Source organism: Rhinolophus sinicus, linkage group LG01 (genome assembly GCF_036562045.2).
Source record: "Rhinolophus sinicus isolate RSC01 linkage group LG01, ASM3656204v1, whole genome shotgun sequence".
Classification (NCBI taxonomy): domain Eukaryota; kingdom Metazoa; phylum Chordata; class Mammalia; order Chiroptera; family Rhinolophidae; genus Rhinolophus; species Rhinolophus sinicus.
Window position 1 is genome coordinate 187,500,756 of NC_133751.1, and position 23,499 is coordinate 187,524,254.

At 32.0% G+C, this 23,499-nt stretch overlaps 1 protein-coding gene across 7 annotated transcripts in view; it reads right to left on the bottom strand.

Moving 5' to 3' along the window:
• Positions 1 to 23,499, bottom strand: part of ERBB4 (erb-b2 receptor tyrosine kinase 4) — a 1,035,063-nt gene that overhangs the window by 224,175 nt on the left and 787,389 nt on the right. For 2 of the 7 annotated variants that reach the window (XM_074312694.1, XM_074312709.1), the window contains exons 16-17: positions 18,289 to 18,333; positions 18,094 to 18,168 (exon numbers count right to left, since the gene is read on the bottom strand). The exons of 1 other annotated variant lie outside the window; for it this stretch is intronic. In XM_074312694.1, the coding sequence (XP_074168795.1) occupies positions 18,094 to 18,168; positions 18,289 to 18,333 (120 nt within the window). The remainder of the gene's footprint in view (positions 1 to 18,093; positions 18,169 to 18,288; positions 18,334 to 23,499) is intronic. 4 more of the 7 variants (XM_019727015.2, XM_019727017.2, XM_019727016.2 and 1 more) reach the window with 2 other exon arrangements.

Consider the following 23,499-nt stretch of genomic DNA (forward strand, 5'->3'; position numbering starts at 1 on the left):
AAGGATGTAGTTTCTGAATTGTGGAATTTAAATATGTTGTAATGGACAGCATGTTCATTGTCATCTGTTTTCAAATAGTGATAAAATTAAAAAATAGTAAGATGTGTTCCTAAGTTATGAACCTCATGCAAATATTGCACTGCCAGATCAATATAGAGAACATGAAGAAAACATGAGTTCTTCATTAGCATTTAACTTGGCAAACACAAATATCCAGTTTTTCTAATTTCTGGGTCCATAGTTGATTGGAAGTACCCAAGCAGGGGGAGGGAATGAGAGGGTGAGACTTTCATCGCTTTTAAAAATATTCCATAGAGGACTTGGAAAAAGACAAATAAGCCTTTCTTGCAAAGACTTCTGGTCATTGCACCCCACTTTAATAATGTTTTCAACATAGAATGGATTGCTTTATATTCTAAGGGGAGGTTTATTGTGACCAATTTCACAAAAACACATTTTAAAGCATTTAATAACAATGTTTAGCAATATAACTCCTTTTTGATCTTATATAAATGTCCAATCCCTAATTAGAACACATTTCTAATTATGGGGAAACCCGTTTTTTTCTAAATGATTGCTTAGAAGATGTTATGATTCTGCAGATGTTCTGCACACAGATTTAGAGCCACCAGATAATGTAAACAAAGAAAAAAAAAGAATTTACGTCAATTCAAACAACATTGAAATAATATAATAGCAAGACAACTTTATACTTTGCCTGAAACCATTTCATTTACATGCAAAAGAAATTACCACTAAGTAAAAAATAAACAAAACACAACACATCTACATGAACCAGATTCTCTTCCCAGCTAGAATATTAATTTTTCAATCTGTTCTTTTTCTATTATTTTTTATTATTGATATTATGTATACTATTTACATTAGGCCATATTTGATGGCATGCATTGCTTTGGACATCCAGGAGATGATATTTTTATATCTCTTTGCTTTGTAAAGAGTCATTATGGAAGTAAACTAAAAGTATAGAATAGACATTAATTCTTTTTAAGTATTCTGACTGATGCATATTTACAAACTTTTTTCCAGTCTTTTAATTTTTCAAATTACACATCTTTATTTTTCTATCAAATGGCTTACCTTATAATACTGACAGCTGAGTCCATGCAAAAGTTCAGTTTTTCTTATGGCAAATAGACAGGAGAACAAGAGATAGTAGTTGATAGGCGCTAACCTCCTTCACGCTCTGGCACTGTATTTGTTGCTAGAGAACACTATCATCAATTCTTGGGTACATTTTGGGATTGCCAAGCATATTATACTTTAGCTATTGGCAAAATAGTCAAAACAAACAACAAAACAATCTAAAGAACACAATTATAAACTTAAGATGGTATTCAGTGGACACCAACTTGTAAAATTTAGGCCAGTTATTTATTGTTATTAAATAATTATGTCTTAGTAATTTAGAGAGAGAGAGAGAGAGAGAGAGAGAGAGAGAGAGAGAGGTGATAGAAGAGGAAAGAGAAAGGGAGAACTCCTTTGAAGCAATCTAGTCTTAGTATTTTATCAAAAAGTTTAGGCATTGCTATGACTCACCAATATCTTTTCTAAGCTTTACTCATTAATTACTTCAAAACTACATAGGATAAAATTATCCTATGAATTGTTGAACTATTAAAGATCCAAAGATGCATATCTGTCCATCTAGGTTTACTCAAAACCAATTAAAAATCAACAAACTTTGAAAGAAATTCAATTAAACTTCTTTATCTATCAAGTCTTCCCTACAATATGACTGATGGTACCATAAAAAAAAAAAAAACCAATAAACTAATTAGAAGATATTTTTGAGTCATGTAGTCCTTCGCAGATTTTGGTGAAAAACTTTCAGCCATACTTTGACAGAACTCATCTAATTTTAGAAAGGTATAAAAAATGATTTGCTCTAAAATTTTATCTATCTATCTATCTATCTATCTATCTATTTATCTAATTTAATATATATATATAATTATGAATATGCATATAACGTGTTTCCCCGAAAATAAGCCCTAGCCGAACAATCAGCTCTAATGTGTCTTTTGGAGCAATAATTAATATAAGATCTGGTATTATATTATATTATTATATTATATTATTTAATATAATATATTTAATATAATATTAATATTATATTATTTAATATAACAAAGACGCATTAGAGCTGATTGTCTGACTAGGGCTTATTTTCGGGGAAACACAGTAAATAAAAAACTGTAACACAAATGCTTTTAGTTTTAGAATTTTAATGTGTTTCCTATTTCAAGTTTTGAATGATTAGTAAATTTAAATAATATAATTGAATATTTTCCTTGTATTTTAATTGATACCTAGCTAAGCCTATGTTTTTATAATGTCAGATACACACATAGACACCCCCACAAATATATATCTCTATCTGTTATTAGAAAATAACATATGTATATACATATGTTATTTTCTAACTTGTAAAAGACACAAAATTAGGAACAGCCTGTACATCTTTCAGTAAGGGATTGATGGTACATTAATGCTAGGAAAAACAATGCAAAAAGAGTTACAGTGATCCACAAGGCTGTCCATAATGTACTATTCAGTGAGTAAAGGAAATTGCTGAATAATGTGTGGAGCATGTTTCCATACCTTTTCCATAAAGGAAAACTTTTATTACTGTATATATGCATTAGTACATGGATAAATGTGTGGAAGGCTAAACATACATATATAAACACACAAATCTATATTTAATACACTAAATATTTACTACTTTCATAATCTTAAATTTTATTTTTAAAATATATAAAGAAAATAGTTAATCTTAACAAAAGAAGCAAAAAAGAAATAGAAATACTGAAAGTATGGCTTTCGAGCTTTACCTATCAGGGTGATAAATTCTACTCTTACTTGCTTTAGATTTTAAAGGGAGGCATATGGCACAAAATGCTAAGACAAGAATCATTGCTTGAGGATAAACTTAGTTACATCACTACAATCAGAAGCCAAAGACATTTTATCTGTAAGGTACTGTTCATCATAATTCCTTACTTAAGAACATTTCCAAAAAAATGAGACAGGAAAAATATTTCTGTATGATTTCCTGATATACTAACGTTCTGTTCCTGCACAATTGCTGATGTTTGTAGTAATGGTGTCATTTAGAGTAACTGTTATATATCAGCACTTTGTAATTATCACTACAGGTACTGAAATCTGCTAATTTCTCATAATGCATACAGGATGCTGTTAGATTCTGATTAAACATTTAACAGTCTTCTAATTTAATGAGTCCAGAGTCACTGATAGAAAACTCACAACCCATTATTTTCCATGCAAAAATAAAATCATCTGACCTTCAGTTGGATACATGTAAAGTGGCACATGGCGAATTATTGAGGATTTGTGAATTAGTGTCAGAATATTTTAAATGCAAAAAGTAGCCGTTTATATTGGAATTGAATATCCCAGCCCATCACTCCTTTCACACATGCATACACACCAAAACATACCCTCCTCCCTTTTGCCAAGGTGACTTCATCGACAATTTCAGAGAGAATATAAAACATTAAACAGAAACTCCCTCAGCCTTTGTCTATTCATCTATCTGTGTCTTCCTGCATATTCTACTTATTCTTTCCTGATAAATGGTGATGGGGGGATGGTTTTACATCCAAGTCGAATCCCTTCACTCCTAATTCTTCTAGCTTCTTCAGAAAACTATGATCGATGACCTCCTCTCTCTCCTGTATCATCACCCTTTCATTCTTTATAAGATCTTCCAAACCAGACTTAAATTTCATCCATCTTCAAAATATCTTTCTCGTGATATTATCCTCTCCCCAACTATTTCTTTATCTCTCTCTTTCACATGTATATTTCTCAAAATACATCAACATTTGGCTCTCTACATTTACATATTTCCTATTCACTTTTACTCCATATCTGCATATGGAGAGACTTCCATATCTGTACATTAAATTTCCCATCTAATATTACTTGGATCTCTCAAAATCACCCAAAATTCAACACATCAAAAAATACGTTCATGATGAATTTAGTACCTTTCTACCATGCCATATCTCAGATCGTGTTATCATCCATCCAATTTTGCAAGCCGGGAACCTAGGAATAATTATTCACAGTTTCTTCTCTTAATTACTTCATATCTGTTAACCACCAAGCCCAGTAATCGATTTGAAATATTTGCTGAATCTTCCTGCTTCTCTCCATCTCTAGTCAACTTCCTGGTTTCCCAATTCCTTGCTTACTCACTTTCAGTACTTTCAGCCACCCACTTTGATTCATTATACTACTTACATTACCAGTCACTGTGCCACCCGCAGAATCTTTAGTTCAAATACCCTAGTGGCTCTTCTCCTTTTAGTTCACTTACTATAGTATCTCTACTTCAACAATATATGTCGCTATTGAGAACTTCAAGCCATTGACCCAACCATGTTTTCAATGTACTTCAGCCTCCTTTATGTGCCAGCTTCCATCATTAATCAACTTAGTTTTTATGACACTTTACTATTATCATATCCTTTTTATATATCCTGAACTCACTGGTCTCTACCTCCTTGCTTAAGTACGCACCTAGCAAAAGTTCAGTCTTAGGTAAAACCACATCCAAGTGCCCATATCTACATCTAAAAAAATCACATGGTTGAATAAAGCCCAACAATGCTAATTGGATCATTCTACTTTATAACCATGCATCTCAAGCAGACCTGTAGCACTGCCTAGTAATACTACTATACTTCTCGGAGGATGTCCTTCTCTCTTTGGTGGACTATTAAATCTTCTCTTTCTTCAAATTTCCATTATTGCCTCCCCTACTCTAGACTAAGATGATGTCCTTATTTCATATTTCACATAAACAGAGGATAAATTATTAATTGCACCATGTTCTCACTATCAAATCCACTTTCTAGCTGCATACTCTGAATTCCTTCCAGTTTCAGTGGATGCACAATCCCTGCTCCCTTTAATGAACGTCTGCACCTGCATGCTGAATTCCACCCCTTCTGATAACTAAAGCAATTTTGCCTGCAGTTGTTGGTTATTTCCTGAAATAGAAATTTTCCCTTCTTTTGAATCATTGCCATCAGGTTACAAACATGTTTTAATAGTTCCCAACTTAAGCAAAAGAAACAAACAAAAAAAGAAAAACAATTTCCCGTGATTCCATGTTCTCCTATCTTTGCAGTGAATGCCTTGAAACTTTTCTCTATACAAAATATCTCCATTTCTGTCTTCTCTCATCCGCTTTAACCTATTTCAATTCTTAACCCAGTTTATCCCCTCCACTCAGTGGAAACTGCTCTATAACCCATAACCTCCATTTAGTTAAATACAATAGTCAATACTTCTTCCTTATTAGCATTAGACTCAGTCTCACTCCCTTCTTTCTAGGGATACTTTCTTCCCTTGGCTTCCAGGATTCGTTTTTTCCTGGTTTTCCTCTACCCCAAATCCTTGTGTCTCAATCTTCTTTGTTATATAATATCCTTCTGTTCTCTTCTGCCCTTTTAATGATGGAGCGTCCTAAGGCTCATTTCTCAGTTTTCTTTTCTATCTGCTGTGTCTGCCTGTGGAATCTCATCCAATGTTATGGATTTAAATATCACCAATGATTCACAACCCTCTCTTGATCTCCAGAGTGTTTTAACTGTCTGTCCATGCAAATTCTTCATTCAGGTATCAAACATTTCAAGCTTATAATAGCCCCAACAGATTTTTTTCCCCTACAAAATTTCTTGCACTTCCTCCTGAGTCTTCATCTCAGTTTGTGACGTCAACTTTCCCCCCGTTACTATGGTCAAAAATCTAAGTGTCATCTGTTATATTTTTCTTTTCCTTACCACCCTCACACCATTCAATCTATTTATGATTTTTCTCATTGTAAATAGTCATGCAAACACATATTTATAAAAAGATACTGAATAAACATTTTTCTCTCTACTGTACTATAACTTCCATGATATTAGGGGTTATGTTATTTTTTTCTTTCCATTCTATTCTCAACGTCTTAGCACAATGCCTGTTGTAGTAAATACAAGGAATATTTACTGGCTGATTATTGTTAGGTAACATATATGGAAGAGTAAGTGTTTTGTTTTATCCTTTTACACAAAATAAATAAAATATGGTATGTTTGATTGTATCAACAGTGGGAAGAATTTTTCTCAGCAGAAATAGCATTTCACCTTATCAAACATTAGCAAGTGATACATAATCCAAGATTCATGTTCTAACACCTGAACTCATTAGTACTCTCCATCAACTTTTCCCCATTTCAAAAATCATTAATCAATTAGTATTAGGCCTGGTGGAAGTGGTTCACCTATGGAACCACAATAGTTTTAAAAAATCTGTCTCAAGTTTATAAATAACTGTCACTTCAGAAGAGATAAATTTAAAAAATTAAGGCTAAGTTTATTCATAAAAATGTTATAGATAAGTCACTGAGGTATTAAGGATATAACTATATATTTATATCATGATACCATTATACAGAAGTATATGCTTAGTTTATGGGAAGTATTGCTGTAGTACAACCAAGCAACACCACATATATATTTGACTAAAATATGCTGTGTGAGGACAAGTATTGTAGAATCCTGTACATTGGAGGAAGGTTTAATGCCGTATTTCCCTGAAAATAAGACCTACCTCAAAAATAAGCACCAGTTAACATCTCAGCCAGATGGATGCATTTAGTACGTTATGACAATGTTCTAGAAGATGACATAACTGTATTTGAATAAATGTAGATTGTTGTACATGAAAAAATAAGATATCCTCTGAAAATAAGCCCTAATTGAGCAAAAATTAATGTAAGACCTGGTCTTATTTTCAGGGAAACATGGTAAATAAAAGTTAGGATTTTAGGACTAAGGGGAAGACAACAGGTGAAACTGTTTAAGTAGGCTATAAAATATTCAAACATCCTCTTTATAGGAATAGCTCTTGACTGTTCTTCCACTTGGGAACGAGCCTGGTAAAAGGAAGAAATGTGGTCTTTAGAATCAGACAGACTTGAGCTCAAATCTTTGCTCTGCCATATACTAGCTAAGCAATTTTTTTGTAAATTGCTTTTACTCTGAACCTGCTTCCTCATTTGTAAAAATGGTATTGGTGATAATGATTTTTATATCCTTATCATGAAAATTAAATGTGATAATGTAGCAAATCTGAATGATACATATTAGGATCTTTCAAAAGAATGGTGAAAATAAGCTCCCAGTGAAATCTGGGAAAATTGTGGAAAAAAACAACACTATTCTGGGAAAAAAGTGGTGTTGCGTTCCTTCATTTCTTCATGCATAAAACAATTTAGCTCTCCCTCTGGAATTTGAACTTGGGAATTAAACCTCTGAATTTGAGGTCCAGAGTTTCAAGGGGGAAAAGGAAAAAAAAAAACAGTGGCACTGGAAGTATATATTGCTTTGTGCAGTAAAACAAAACAAAACAAAAAAAAATAAAAAAGGAAGAAAGAAAACGTTTTTTCACCTCAACAAGTATACTACTATGGAAACACGTTTTTGTTATTGTTGCTTTATTTTTGCTCTATTAAAGTAACTACAATTGTTCTATAAGTGACTCAAGCATATGGAATGCTTTACTCTGGGAAGAGGAATAGAATGGCATTAACCAATATCACCCTCAAAAATTAAATAACAATTTTAAAAAATGCAATGGCTACAAGCATTCAGAGATTACTAGAGGGTATTTCCCTTTCCTTATTATTCATTCCTTAGTACTGAGTTACAGTGAAATTACAATGAAATTATATCGCTTTGGGTTTGAAGGTGGATTGTAGCAGAGAATGAAATCACTGTGAGGAATTCTATTGGTAAATCAAAGTGCTCTCTGTTAATTAGTTCCTGACTACATACATAGTATGGAAAAAAAAAAAGAATTGTATGTTTATGAAAGATTGATTAGTTAGGAAATGTGCTGAGGTAATAAGAAAAAAGCATGAAGAGAGCAATTTGAGTTAATATCTACACATCATTTTATGTAACCACACCACAGAAGGGGGTCCTAGTTAATTAGATTCCTTTAGTTAAACAGGAAATACAAAAAAAGAAAAGATACTTAGGGTCCAATACAATATGCCTAAGTTATATGGGGCAATGACTTAGTTTCTAAAAATAGAAACTTTGACCTATACTTAAAAAAATCTTGCTGCTTAAGTATGGTTCATTTGTGACATATAAAAAATTAAAACAGTATTTTAATAAAAAAAATATTGGCTACAAAACACAATTTTAAGAGTTGCACACATAATTCCAAATCTTTGGGTAATTTTTAATTTAAAGAATAGACAATGCCAGAAATTCTAAATGAAGACTCAAAATATGATATTTTAGTCTTCTTTTGTGGAAATGTATAAGATCTGTGAGCACAAATGAATACAGGTTATGCAATGGGTACAGGCAAACATATGTTTTCCCTTGAATTTATCTGACTCATCTCATCTGTAACCTATGGAAGATGATAAAATAAATACCCTTCTATGAACATACAAAAGCATTTCCTCCACCATTGTTGTTGTGTGAAATGATTACCGAAATATCATCCATAAGAAAAAGGCCTATTACCTCTCCATCCAGATACATTCTAGAGTCACAATCTCTGATCACCAAAGTGGGAAGACAATAAAAATGTATTATAATTTCTGTTTACATTAATTTTTTATTTCATTCTTTTAAATGTCTATTATATATTCTATTTATATAATTGCATAAGTGAGTGTGTAGTGAAAAGGTTGTCATTGATAATAAGTCAAATTTTCATGACGACCACTCCAGAGCAGTGCTGTCCAACAGATAACATATCACATATAAGTGTATTATTTAAAATATTCTAGTAGACATACTTTAAAAAGATGAAATTCATTAAAGTAAAATTTTCTTTAACCCAAATATCTAAAATTATTAGCATTTCCATATGCAATCCATAAAATAAAAGTTTGAAATATTTTACATTCTCTTTTTCATGTTTTCAAAATCCCATGTACCTTTTCAATTACAGCACAACTCAACCTTTTTTTTGCCACATTTAAAATGTTCAATGACTACATGTGGCTTGTGGTAACCATACTGGACAGAGCACATACAGAGCACTGTTGGGGAAGATTCACTAATCTAATCAATAAATGGAAAAGCCACAAAATCGGTGTTAACATTGGGGAAGTTTGATCCTATACCACGAATGGAGTATTGAACACCTGAAACCAATGTGTATATTGAAACCTTACCTTATAATATATAAATGAACAAAGGAACACTGACTTTAGATCTAAAATCTTAATGCTTGCTTCTGGTACTTTTTTGAGGCAAGCAGGAAATGAATTATCTGAAGACAGATAAACTTCTCTCATATTTAAAAGTGTTCTTATATGGCAAAGTTGCATGAGAAACAGAAAATAATTAAGTTCCTTCCTTTCAGGACAAGACAAAAATCAAGAAGGCACCATTGGAAATGCCATATGCTTAAGTCATGGTAGATATGGTAGGTAGATTTCAAAGATGGCCCCTAGGATACTAGCTTCTGGATAGCTAAACTGTTCTATATGCCAACACAGATAGGACCAATGGGAAAACCTAAACATCAGTTCTTATTTCTTTCCCAGAATAGAGTTGCTGTTTCCAAAATCTCATCAGATTTAGCTAGGACCTTGTTTCACCATTCTTTAAAATATTCACATCTCTATATCTATATCTATACTGGGGGTGCCAAAAAATGTATATACATGGCTTGTATTCATCTATTGTTAATGGTATATATTGATTATTGCAATTTTAATACAGTTTTTTTGTTCCTTTCTTAAAATGTGTATACATTGTTTTGGTTCTCTCTCTCTCTCTCTCTCTCTCTCTCTCTCTCTCTCTCTCTCTCTCTCACTTTCTCTTTGTCTCTCTCCATAGATATACTGCATTATTGTACTACATTATTACATTTAATATTCATGATAATCATATAAAATCTTATCACCATTACAACTTTACAAATAAGGAAACAGGTTAAGGGTAATGAGGCAATTTATAAAAAAAATCACTTAGTACGGGGCAGAGCAAACATCTGAGCTCAGGTATGTGTGATTGATTCTAAGTCCACATTAATTTCTCTTTACCAGGCTGTTTCCCACGTGGAAAATCAGTAAAAACTCTTCTTATGCTTATACTTAAGTCACCATGGTAGATGGGTTGGGAAGAATTTGAAAATGGCCCCAGGATTTGAGTCCATGGTGTATACACACACCTCTGCTCAGTAATTCAATCAAACACTAATCTAGGTGATGCTGTGAAAAGATTTTCAAGATGTAATTAAGGTCTCAAATCACTTGACCTTAAGATATGGGGACAATTGGGTCAGCCTTATCTAATCACACAAGCCTTTAAATCTTCCTCTTCTTATCAGAGAAATAAAAACTAAGAGATTCAAAGGATGAGGAGAATTGGATCTACTGTTGCTGTCTTTCAAGATGTAACAGGACACTTGGCAAGAAGTGAACACGGCAAAGAATAAGCAATAAAATTGGAGCCACAGTCCTGCAACTGCAAGGTCCTGGATTCTACCAACAACCTAAGAACTTGTAAGAGGATTCTAAGCTCCAAATGTGAATACAGTCCAGAAAGCACGTTGATTTCAATCAGTGAGATTCTTTGAAGAAAGCCTAGCCATGCCATGCCTGTATTTTTACCAACAGAACAGTTTTGTTTTGTTTTGTTTTGTTTTTTTGAGCTGCTAAGTTTATGGTAGTTTATTACACAGTAGAATAGAACACTTACACAGCAACTGAGCAATCCCTGCACTTTACCTAATCACAAGGTTTGTTTTAGCTTTTGTTAATCCTTACCATTTTAGTTACCAAACATATAATCACGTCTATGATATTTTGAATTTCAAAATAGGTTTTGGGGGCAAACTATGACAGCTTTGATATAAACTCACCAATATCTTCAAACTGAAAAAAGTTTACTTCAATGCATTCACCATTTTATATTTATTCTGCCTCTTTTCTATAAAACACTGAAATCATTTCACACACAAACTAAGCATGATTTTAAGTACTGAATATTGGAGTAGGTATACTATCAAATATACATGCTATATGTGATAATCCCCATCATTTCATAGTATATTAATTACAAGTCATTCGAAGAATGATATTTGGGTGCTGACTAGATGAGATTATTTTAGGATTTTCAATAATTTGCTGATAACTTTTGTGTCATATTTTAGTAGGGTGCCAGGTCAGATTCCATTTATACATATACACATATATAATGTAATATTTATACATATATACGTGTATATGTATATTTATACACATATATATGTATAAATATACACATATACATATATACATATACATATATATATATATATATATATATATATATATATATATATATATAATGTTCAACATATTTAATTTTTAGTCCTTTGGAAAGCACAAGGTAATTTCACTTTATTAGGAATCATCTTGTTCATTTTTTCATATCTCTACTTCTTCACATCCTTTACACTTTGCCAAAGAAACTATATGTACCAGATACAGAAATGTTTGCAAAGGATTTATATTTTTAGTTGGTTGCAATTTAGATATCTCTTAGTTGGAAAGATGTTTATTAGCAATAAAATGTGATGAAATATAATTTAATACCTGTGTTTCTAATCTGCTAAAATCCCAATTAAAAATATTGATTAATACTGATGATACACATATACGTCTAAATTATATAAGAAAATGATGTTAGAGGTCAAATCTTGGAATAGCACATGCAAAGTACTTTTAAAATGCAAATATCTGTCTAAAGAAAAGAGCCAATGTCTTTCACTCTTTTGCTTTCAATTTTACTAAAGACATTGGGTTGTAAGTAATGAATTTTAATGAAGCCTAAGATATTTCAATATAATAGATTATAAGCAATCCTGACATCTTTTCAATTCAGAAATTAATAATTAGAAAACACTATAATTTTTATACCATAGAGAGTGTATATGAGAAAGAATGAAAAAGTATTCATAACTATTTAGTCAACTCACTGAATTTTTGCTCTGATCCTAAATATAATCAACATCTTCCCAGTTCAATAATGCTATCTTTAGATATTCTATTACAGCTCTAAAGTCAATGCTTTTAAAAATCTCTTGTGATTTTCAACTATAAGTGTGACTTCTTTTGGTCACATTTTTATAGCCTGTGGGGTTTCAGTCTAATATCAATATTTCTGGAGTATGTAAAAGTTTTGGTAACAATGTGTGGGTATTTTGATATAATTATAAAGGCCAATCATACATCCTTGTGCCACTAAATACTTTTTGTTTAAAGTAACCATTTGAACTGTATGAACAGAAATGAACAACTGAGCTAAGATGTTTTGCTCTTGTCTTATAATTCTTTGATAATTTTTGTATTTTATGAGTACAGGGAAATGCGGGATACAAAATAGCTAAAAATGAAGAAACTCACATACTCTCCTTCACCTCTTCAAACTCTAATTCAAAAGTAAATTTAACGTTTAGAAGATGATGGACTGATTAGACATGAAAAAAATGCCTGTGTACGTTTATTTATTGGACTTAAGGAACATAACATACATGCTACTCATCTAAGGTAACCATCTATGGGAAATTTTAACCATTTGATTTTAACATAGTTATGAATTAAGTTCCTTATGGACAAAACAAAGAAAAAAAGATTGTGGTATTCGTGAAAGTGGTGCTAGGAATATAATGCCATCTCTGTCATATATCACACATGGGTCACACTGCTAAAGGATAACTGTTAAATGACCTATTAGGTAATTACTATACCGTAAACTATGAGAAGACATTAAAATGAGACAGGAATATGAAACATTTCAAATATATGCCCATATGAGATTTAGAGTATTAAACTGAATTCAGTTACCGATTTCATATTGTGAAGCATGTAGAATAATTGAATTGGAGTAAATAACCAAATAAAAATACTTGACCATATACCTAGTAAATTTAATTTTTGTCACAAATTCAAATAAATATATTAGTTTATATTTTGGATTGCTAACTAGCAAAAATAAATATTTTGCCAATACAGACTTTGTTTGCTGGGATTAAAAAAATTAGGCCCTAATGAAATAAGAGCCTAAGATTATACAAAGCTTTATAAATACAGAGGGTGTCAAAAAATGTATATACATTTTAAGGAAAACCAAAAGTATTAAAATTGTAATACTCAATATACACCGATAACAAAAGATGAATACAAGTCACGTTTGACTTCTGCAATTACAAGCGGTGCTCAGAGTGGTTACCATCAGTGTCCAGACACTTCTGATTACAGCGAAATACTGCTTGAGCAATGGTGACCAAAGTGTCCACTTGTATACATTTTTTTGGCACCCCCAATATATAAGATATATTTGACAAGGAAACTAAAATAGAATAAATTTTAATACTTTGTTCTATCTGAATCTATATGACAATGGCATATGTGCAAGCACAAATAAATAACATACAAAACAGAATTTAAAAATCTTGCAGAACATATTTGTTCATAAGATCCTTCATGAAAAAGTAAGAACGTCAAAGGTAAGTGTTATTTTTAAGACATTTAATTCAGATATGGAAAGCATGGAGACACTTCAAAATATCAAGTATTGTTTTCATTATAAGTAGTATATTCTAGGAGACTACAGATAAAAAAAAAAAAAAAAAAAAGAAAAGAAAAGAAAAAATTCTATTCTGTCCTACCCAATCTTCTTGGAAGAAATTCCAGGCACAGCCTGTAAGGGAAATGGAGTGTGGAAAACCAATTCACAAATTGTAGGCTTGGGAAAGAATAACGCTGCTTAGAAAATGAAAGTCGGTCAAGATTGGAAACATTTCACCTGTTTTCATTTAAATTTTCAATCTTATTTCCTGCTGATTTAAGAAACAGAATACAGCATAATGGGGCAGTAGGGAGTATGAACTCGAAATATTTCAAAATGGTCACATTGATATGCTCCATGTAATTTTCTGTGGCTAAAAAGAAAACCAGACATTTGGATACTCTTCTAGTTAAAACATGGTTTATGAAACTTAAAACAATTCTTTTCTATCATATTTTTATCCTAATATATAAGATCCATTTTAATCAATTAAGACAAAAGCTTAAAAAAACAAAACAAAACAGAAAAAAACTATCATGAAATTTAAAAAATGGTAAATGACCTGAAATATTACTCAATTAGTCCCCTGCTTTCAACTAAATGTATATCCATCCAATTTCAGAGAGGTAAACATTTATTGCAATGTTAACCAACTGAAAAAGGAAATACTTGTTACTTTCACTTTTCCTTTAGTCTGTATCAAAATTCTCCATAGTTATAGGCACTTTTCCAAAGTGTCCAAGAGAAATCTTTCATGTAAATTCCAAACTGCCTTATAAATACCCTATGACAGGCCAATTAATTCTGAAAAGTCAATACAATCAAAGAACAGTCACATTGCTTTAAATTTAAGTTTGAAACAGGTATTAAATATATTCCGTTTTCTAAAAGGATCAACTAGCTACCTACTACCAATTTTTGAAATCATTAAATTTAAAAGTACCATAGAAAATTAAAGTGCTTAAAACTTGAGAAATTTTGGTATGTCAATTCTGTAGTAACTAAACTATTGGATTAATTTCATACTGATATATAAAATAGTAATAGAAAATAACCTTATGAGATCATCCAAAAGATTCTTTTGCCAATATTTCAGCTAGAAACTTGCTACCACCAATGTTCTTATACTAGCTAATGGCTCTTGTGCATTTTCTGATTTACTTCTCACACTGATCTTATGAAGCATAAAAATTCTGATTTAAAAAAATTATTGTTCTCATCTAATTTTATAGGTAATAAACATGACAGAACCAATACCTGAAACCAGGTTTTCACATTCAAGAACCTCTGCTGTTTACCTATGCAAAGGTCTACAGGCAATTTTTTATAGGATCGATAGATTGAACTGTACCATCTATACTCTGTTACTGGACATGGTTAACTATTTATGACAAAGCTACTCTGAATTAAGTGCATTAATCTGAGACTATAGCTAATAGCCTGGGAACCTAGGCAAATAACAGGATTAGGAATTCCCAAATCATCTTTGTTTAAATATTGGAAATACTAAATTTATAATAAGATAGTGTGGATGAAAAAGGGCTCTGTAATAAGTCTGACCAAAAGTAACCTCACAGGGTGATCTGATCATAAATTCCTAACTGGGCAGGTCATGGTGGGTAATCATGTCCCATGCCTATAAAAGGTTTATCTTTACCTTACACAAGCCCTGTCCATTGTTGTTGTCATTTAGGCTAGCACCACTTTGAAAGGCCAGAGTAAACCTCTTTTTCAGACCCCTCAAAGGCTTAAACACCCTCAAGAGAACATACAATCTTGTTAACTAGCCTGCACTTGCCGTTTTCCTCCTTCATGTAGTCTTCCTTATGTTTCCTCCTTAATTCCAAATGTATAAAGGCAACTGCAAAACTGTCATTTTCCAAAACATTTGAGGTCCTGCTTCTTGGTATGTCATCAATTTGGCTTAAACTCATAAAAATTCTGTACAGGTTTGCATGTTTCATATGTTGACAATATACTATAATTTTTAAGTTGTATCACCTCAATTATGGCATTGAATCACAATTAATTGATCACTATGGTTTTACCTTTTTCTCTGTCTATATATGCCTCTGCTTGTGACCCGCTGCCATAGTACCCTCATTATGACAGTGAATCTCAAGGAAAAGAAAGCAATGTCCTCCCTTCCTTCAAAGGACCCATCAAAAGAGGTAGAAATACACATCATCGTTCCCTAGGTGATGTCAAGAGACTTCCTTCCTCCCCCTGGGAGGTATTTTTCCCATCCCCAATGTTTAAAATCCTTGATATATAGAGAAATAAATAACATATTCAGTGATTTACTTGAGCCAGACACTGTTCAATGGACTCATTCAATCTTTACAATTTATGAATTATATTAATATTCCTATTTTATACATAAAAAAGTGAGGCTCAGCTAATTCAAGGAACTCACCCAAAGTTATACATCTAAAAACTGGCAGAGACGAGCTTTGAATTCAGAAAATCTGATTCCCAAGATAGCACACTTAACCACTATACTATATTGCCTTTCACTAGTTGGCTGGAACAATTATTTTTAAAAAATCATTGAAGCAAATGTAAAAGCACCCTTCAAAGTGACAGTACATTGACTCATTAAAATCTCAAAGAGGAAAAATTATTTCATGAATATAGGAACAATCTAAAATGTACCCTGTCTTATAAAACTTCACTTTGGGGATAGGGGTGGGGAGAGTTCTTTCTCTCTTTCTCTGTCTTCTCTCTCTATCTCCTCCTCTTGTTGATTTTTTTTTCATAGTTTTGGCCTTGCTCTGAACAAGTGTACTAACTACTCTTGATATTGCCCAAATGCCAAAGTACCACTGTTAAGTACCACTTAAATCTACCACATTCTTTCTTTTTAGAATCTAATTTCTCTATTTACTTCATTAAAAATAACATTACATTATGACATATCACTTATTAGGTTGTTTTAGAAACACTTAAAGGTAAAATACCATATAAATCTAAAAACTATGACTAAATTTAATGACATAGATGAATTTCGTAAATACAGTATTTGGCAAAAGAAGCCAGATTCAAAGGGTACAATTATTTACTTTATATAATTTACATAAAGTGCAAAAATAGGCAAACCAATCTATAGTGCTGGCATTCAGGACAACAGTTACGCTTGAAATGGGACACAGAAGGGTTCTGCTTCTGGTACTATTCTGTTCTTGATCTGACATGGTTACGGACTGTTTCACTTGGAGAAATTCACTGATCTTTACAGTTATGTTTTACGTACTGTTACACTATATATGTTATATTGCAATACAGTGGTTTTCATGAAAAGGCAATACTTCATCCAAAACTCTCATTTTGCTAATTGTAATTTAGCACTACTCTCTCTCTTCCAACAATTACAATTGACTTGTTTCATAAAGAAAGCTAACAAAATTACTACATAACATTGCAAAGTTACCATTTTCTTAAATATAAGTTTTGAAAGTCAAATTCATTGAGGTATTATTTATAGACAGTAAAATTCATCCTTTTAAATCTAATGAACGGAAATTTTTGACAAGCACATACATTTGTGTAACCATCACCACTATCAAGATACAGAATAGTTCCGTTATTCCCCCAAATTGCTCAGTCCTTTATGCAGTCAACCTTATCCCTCATGGCCTTCCCCCCCACCCCCAAGCCCTTGGCAACACTGATCAATTTTCTGTCCCTATTTTGTGCCTTTTCCAGATGCCATATAAATGGAATCACACAGTATGTATTCATTTAAGTGTAGCTTCTTTAATTTAGCATAATGTATTTGAGATCCAGTCATGTTTTGTGTGTCAGCAGTTTCTTCCTGTCTATTACTGAGTAATGTTATGATGTGTGGATATACCACAGTTGAATGTTTGAGTAGTTTCCAGTTGTGTGGTGATTTTGAATAAAGCCACAACAAACATTCACGCATAGGTATTTGCATGAACATGAGTGATATATTCTGCTCTTAAATTCCAACTTGTATGTTTACCTGCACAAAATATTTTCTATGTTGCCTTTAGTCTATACTAACTCTGATATTTAGAGTATATACCAACCAGTTCAAAATAATATAAAATCAGAAACTGAATCAAATTAAATAACAAATATATTACAAAAATACATCAACTTTTGCAAATTCCTCTCTTAAAAGTATATATTTTTGCAATCATGTACAGAATTAAAAATGAAAATATTCTATTGAAGTTCTAGATTAGTAATTAAAAATTAATTAATTTTGTTTAAGTTGTATAAAACTAAAAATAATGTTATTACTAATTTGGATTCTAAAGTCATAATCAATGAAGGAAGAAGAGGTAAGAAATGTGTCTTGAAAAGTGTCATATGCCTCTTCATAACTTCCTAATTTAACATATTATAAATTTCACCCAACTGGTTAGTACTTTTCATCCATGATAATTGGGAAAGGAATTGAGTGACAAAATGGAAACATGGTAGATGTTACCTAGCATGTTGTGGTAAAGTGGAATGGCCCGTCCAAGGGTAGTAAATGCAGTCATGACTAGTGGGACCGCTACACCTGCAGGCAATTACAGAACAGAAAACATCACTCTCCATTCACAGTGACATGCACACACATGCACCAGTGCCCACACATGGAGCCTCGAAAAAGAACATGGGAAGCAAGCACACCAAGTACCTATCCATCAGGCCGATGCAGTCTTCAATACTTGAGCCTATGCACCTGCAGAATATCCAAATTTAAAAAATACAACAAAAAAATTAGTCATTAAAAAATCAATAAGAAAAATACCAATTCTGTCAAATTTTTAATTATAGGTATTAGACAATTTTAGAACACCATGAATTTAAAGCTAGTGAGAAGATTATTGTTGGATGGGTACACAAAATGAATTGCAAATACGACCCAAGTAAAATACAAAGAAGCATATTCATAGAAAAGGAAATTTTACTCAGTTTCTGTGCATAACTTACACATATAAGTCATTTCTAATACTTTCAATTCATTTGCATCATTCATGATTATATGTCTTGATAAATAATGTGATATTTCAATGGCCATAACCGGTTTTATGTACATGGCTTCTTCTAAAAGCTCTTAAGTTTAAGTGAAAAACAAAATCAATAAAAACGGAAACATGAGCTATTCAATATAATATAATAATCTGATGCTTAATACTCACTAAAGATTGATTTTGGCAGAAAGTGAGTTAACATGTTTTAGTGCTATTCTCATGGATACTTTACATAATAATATTATTCACTTTCTTGGTTGTGACTGTCTGTAGAAAATACTTATCTTTAAACATGAATTCATTTAAAAAGCAAATTAACTGGTTTTACCATACTGCTGTTTATCTTGACAATGCCTTTTAAAATAGCAGGGCCATAACAGGAAAACACAGACAGGTTTTTAAACTGCCATATTTAACTCAAACAATAACAAATAAATCCTTTTTTTCAATGAAATGAATAAATGGAGACCCAGATAACGAAAAACTCCTCTGAGATTAACATTTAAGTGAAACTATATAAACACACAAAATTCTGATGTACAGTCCCCAGAATTTCACTTTGGAATATTATAGCAATATTATTTCCTTCATTTTCCAATGAACTTGAATTGTTTTTTTTTTCTCTTTTCTCCCATCAAAGACTCCAGTGTGTTATCAAGAGTCCTCCTACAGCTATGATTTATAGAACTGTCTAATTCTGCTGGTAATAAAAATATTTTTTTCCAAACTCTAATTTCTAAAATGGAAAAGAAGTTGAAGCTAAAATCACTATACAATGAAGAAGAAAAAGGGGCATGTATAAGGCCAGAGTGTCCATTGTATCTTTAGATAACTAAACACTGGTGAACAAATATACCTATGCATAATAATGTCATTATTTCCCTGCTTCAAAAGTATCTGTTATAACTTTGATACTAGATGGAAAATTAATTTGTTTTTGTTTTGTAGATTGGTTTGGAGAGGCCCAGAAAAATTTAATGTGCAGATATATGAGAAACACATTGCACAAAAAGTCTTTTAAAAAATAAGCAAATAACTAGAGCACATAGTTTTATATTGATATGATAATACATAATCAAAACAGTGTCTAAAAATGGAAAATTAACTACTAGAAAGTTTCCAAATTGTCTTATATAGTTTTCTTTTTATTCTATTCTGAAGAAGATTATTTTTTCTAGGTTCTATTATATATTCCTCAAAATGCTGTTTGTTATTTTAATACAGTATCGTCATTTTGTAAAACTTATAGTGTATTAATTTTCAAGTGAAAATCTGAATGCCATGGTTATTTTGTAATCTATGTCTTTATAATAACATTTGGACTATAAGAATATTTGAAAATGAAATTAAATTTGAGAAGAAAGTGTGAATAACGAAAATCTTCATTTATTCATTAAAATTGAAAAACACTGTGTTGCATGCCTACTAAATGTTCCTACTATTTTAGGAGCTGGAGGGAGAAAAAAGTTGAATTAGACATGCCCTACCCTTAATGAGCTCACGATTTAATGAAGGAGACAGATGAGGCAATAGGGACAGAGAGAGGAAGGTAGAGCATGAGAGCATGAGACAGAATCCAGAATTTGAAGTCTATTTGGAACAAACAAATTTAATGGTAAACCATCAAAGGATTTTAAAGATGTAGTGAAATTGTTGGATTTGTGTTTTAAATAGATCTTTGTTGTGTGGGGGCTGGTCAGAGAGGAGCCAGGTAGACTTCTTTGACACACAGACTGTTTTAGTCTATGCAAGCGGTGATGGACTAAAGAAAAAAAAAAGGAAGAAAAAAGAGGAAAGAAAATGGTACCTAGGATAGAGGAAAGGGACAGATTTAAGAAATAACCTGGAAGGTATAAGAAAAGAGAGAGAGAGAGAGAGAGAGAGAGAGAGAGAGAGAGAGAGAGAGAGAGAAGTTGATGGCTGATTTGATGATGAAAGAGAAAGATCAGAAGAGTTAAGAATGACTCATATTTCTAACTCTGGGAATAGTGGAACCATTAGTAAGAGAATGCAAGAGGAGGAACACTTTTCCTTGTGTGTATGTTGGGGCAGAAGGGGTTGATAGCTTTAGTTTTGTGCATCTTGAGTTTAGGGTGGTTTTCCTACAATCTGGTAAGAAATGTTCCTCAGCAGCTGGAAAGATGAGTTTGTGGCTTGAGGATAGGGGTGGGAGGAAGGTACAAGTATAATAATCAGTTTTGAAATAGCATACAGGAGAAAGCTGAAATCATATAAGTAGATAAGATGGCTGAAGAAGAACGTTCAAAGTGAGAAAAGCAGTAACTGAGACTGAAACCCAAGGAACTCTAATAACTAAACCAATAAATAACATAAGATGAACTTATATGTCAGAAGCATTGGGAAATGTAACTAAACATAATCAATTAATTACAGCAGTATTAAAGCCCAATCAGAAAACTTCAGGAAATGGGGTGATCATCAGTGTCAAATACAAAGAGAGGTCTAGTAAAATAAAAACCATTGAGAATATTTTTGCTGTCATTGTCACTAAAATTTAGGTTGTTGTAAATTGAGAAAAAAAATTAAAGATAATAATGGAGGCAAGGGAAAAAGAAAGGGAGATACTAAGGGGGCAGATGTGTGGATAAGAAAGTGTGTTGAGAGGATTGTGTAGGGTATTTGAGATTTAAATTTATTTATAAGCTGAGGATAGAAAAAAAATGGAAGACAAAGAATGAGGGCATCACTGAAGTGATTTCTAAATACAAATCAATGTGTAATTAAAGATGCATATTATATTTCAACTTTTTGTACTTCATTTATATAAGCAACTAATTAATGTATGCAATTTATATTGATTCAGCAAGATCACAGAATAATGGAAATATTAAACTTTTGAAGAGTCAAATCACAAATAAGAGATTGAATAAGGATATGAAATAATACAACTTACAACAAAAGTAGTGTTTGAATGTAAAAAATTTATAGATTATAAAGAGAAACTATGTCAATATAACATATTACAAAAATATCTGGAATTTAAAATATTGAGATGTTTGTCATTTGACAGTATTTACTGATTTATGAGCACCTTGATTGTACCTATATAGCTAACACAGTTGAGATATTTTGACAAAATCTCCTTCAAATTTTGAAATAAAAACGGAGAAATATTTAAAAATGTCAATTAAAAAGTATAGACAATAACTCCACAATCACCCCTTCTTCCCTTCTCTCCATCAATGGTAACTCTTTCATTATGTAAATTTAAAAATATAAAAAGGATTGATAAGAAAGATTAAGGCATAAAGGAAATTTAATAACATGAAATCTTGATCACAATATTAGCAAGAACATTTAATAAAGTTTTTTAAAGATAACTTATGAAAAATAAATATCCTAGTTCATGTCTAAAAACCAAAATTTAATTGACATTTATTACGGACTCAAGTGATATTAGTAAGGAAACAGTAATCCTTGCTCTTATGGCCATTTAATTACATATTAAATTTAGCTTACAAGTCATCTTTAAAAATTTCTATCTTGCTGATTTTGAAACATGAAAATCATTCCTAAGTCTTAAATTCTTGCTTATCATTTCAAAATATGGACAAGGAGTGTGTCTTGCCTATATCTGGACTTATCTATCACTATATCTGATGCACAGTGTGTGTTCAGTGAGAAAAGTTTGCTAAAATAAAAGTCCTTTAGTCAAGACAACAGATTTTTTTTCCCCTCTAGGACTATTACTGAGACTCTCCTGATAGATGCTAAATGGGTAATTAAAAACAAAACTATACATATATATGTGTGTGTGTATATATAGATATAGATATAGATATAGATATAGATATAGATATACACATATACACACATATAACTTAGAGTAGTAAAAGTGTTTTTAAGGTATCACACAGATAATTTTATTTTCGGAAAAATCATTAAACTATTGAAAATAAGAACTTTCCTTCTTTATAACTAAAAAGGGGATTTGCAAGACTATTTCCATGAAATTGCTTCTTGTGTTACCCAGCTGACATAAAATTGGCATATAGCAAAAAAGGTGTTTTCCAAATTGGAGCTCGCCTGGTAAGCTCACACTTACTAATAGGTCAGTAATTACATGGGTTTAGGAATAAAAGCAGTCACTTGTCCCATCATCCCCACTGCCTCTGTGATCTTTCTAGGGAAAGATTCAATCCTCCAGGCTCAACTTGAAAAGAAGGGACTGGCTGCACAAAGCATCCCACTGCTTCAGTAAAGGATCTCAAAGCACAGTGCCGTACTTAAGGCAGTCAAGTTCAGAGGGGGATTTGGGCAACTTGGAATTCCTAAATCCTGTGGTGAGGCTGGGACCGCAGAACTTTCATGAAGTGAATGAATCTGGATGATATGGAGACCGTTAGACAAAGGACAGCAGTAAGCTAAATAGATAAATAAAAAAAAACAAAAACAAATAAACAACAAATAAACAACAACAACAAAAACACCTTCAGATCTATGTCAGTCATTACGGAATCTGTTTTTCTTGGAAGGTGCCAGGGAGGACAACAGTCAAATTCTGTCTCACCATCATTCTGTAGCAGTGAATTTAAAAACATCTTTCTATTTACTTGGAGTTCCCGAATGATCTGGTCAGATTTGTTCCCTGCATACTCCCTTGTGGCCAACAGCCAACTTTAGTAGCTATGGTAAATTGATCTCTTCATTGTCAGTACTACTACTCCCCCCATCCCTCCCCCCCCCCACAATATACATGTTTTCTTTTATTATATAATCATGATTTAAATGGGCTGAAGGGAAGACACACCAGCCACACATCCAGACTATGACTCTGATCTCACTTTCATTTCCCTAATGGCTCCATTGTAATTAGATTTGCAAAAACAGCAAAAGGCCTCATTTTGAATGGC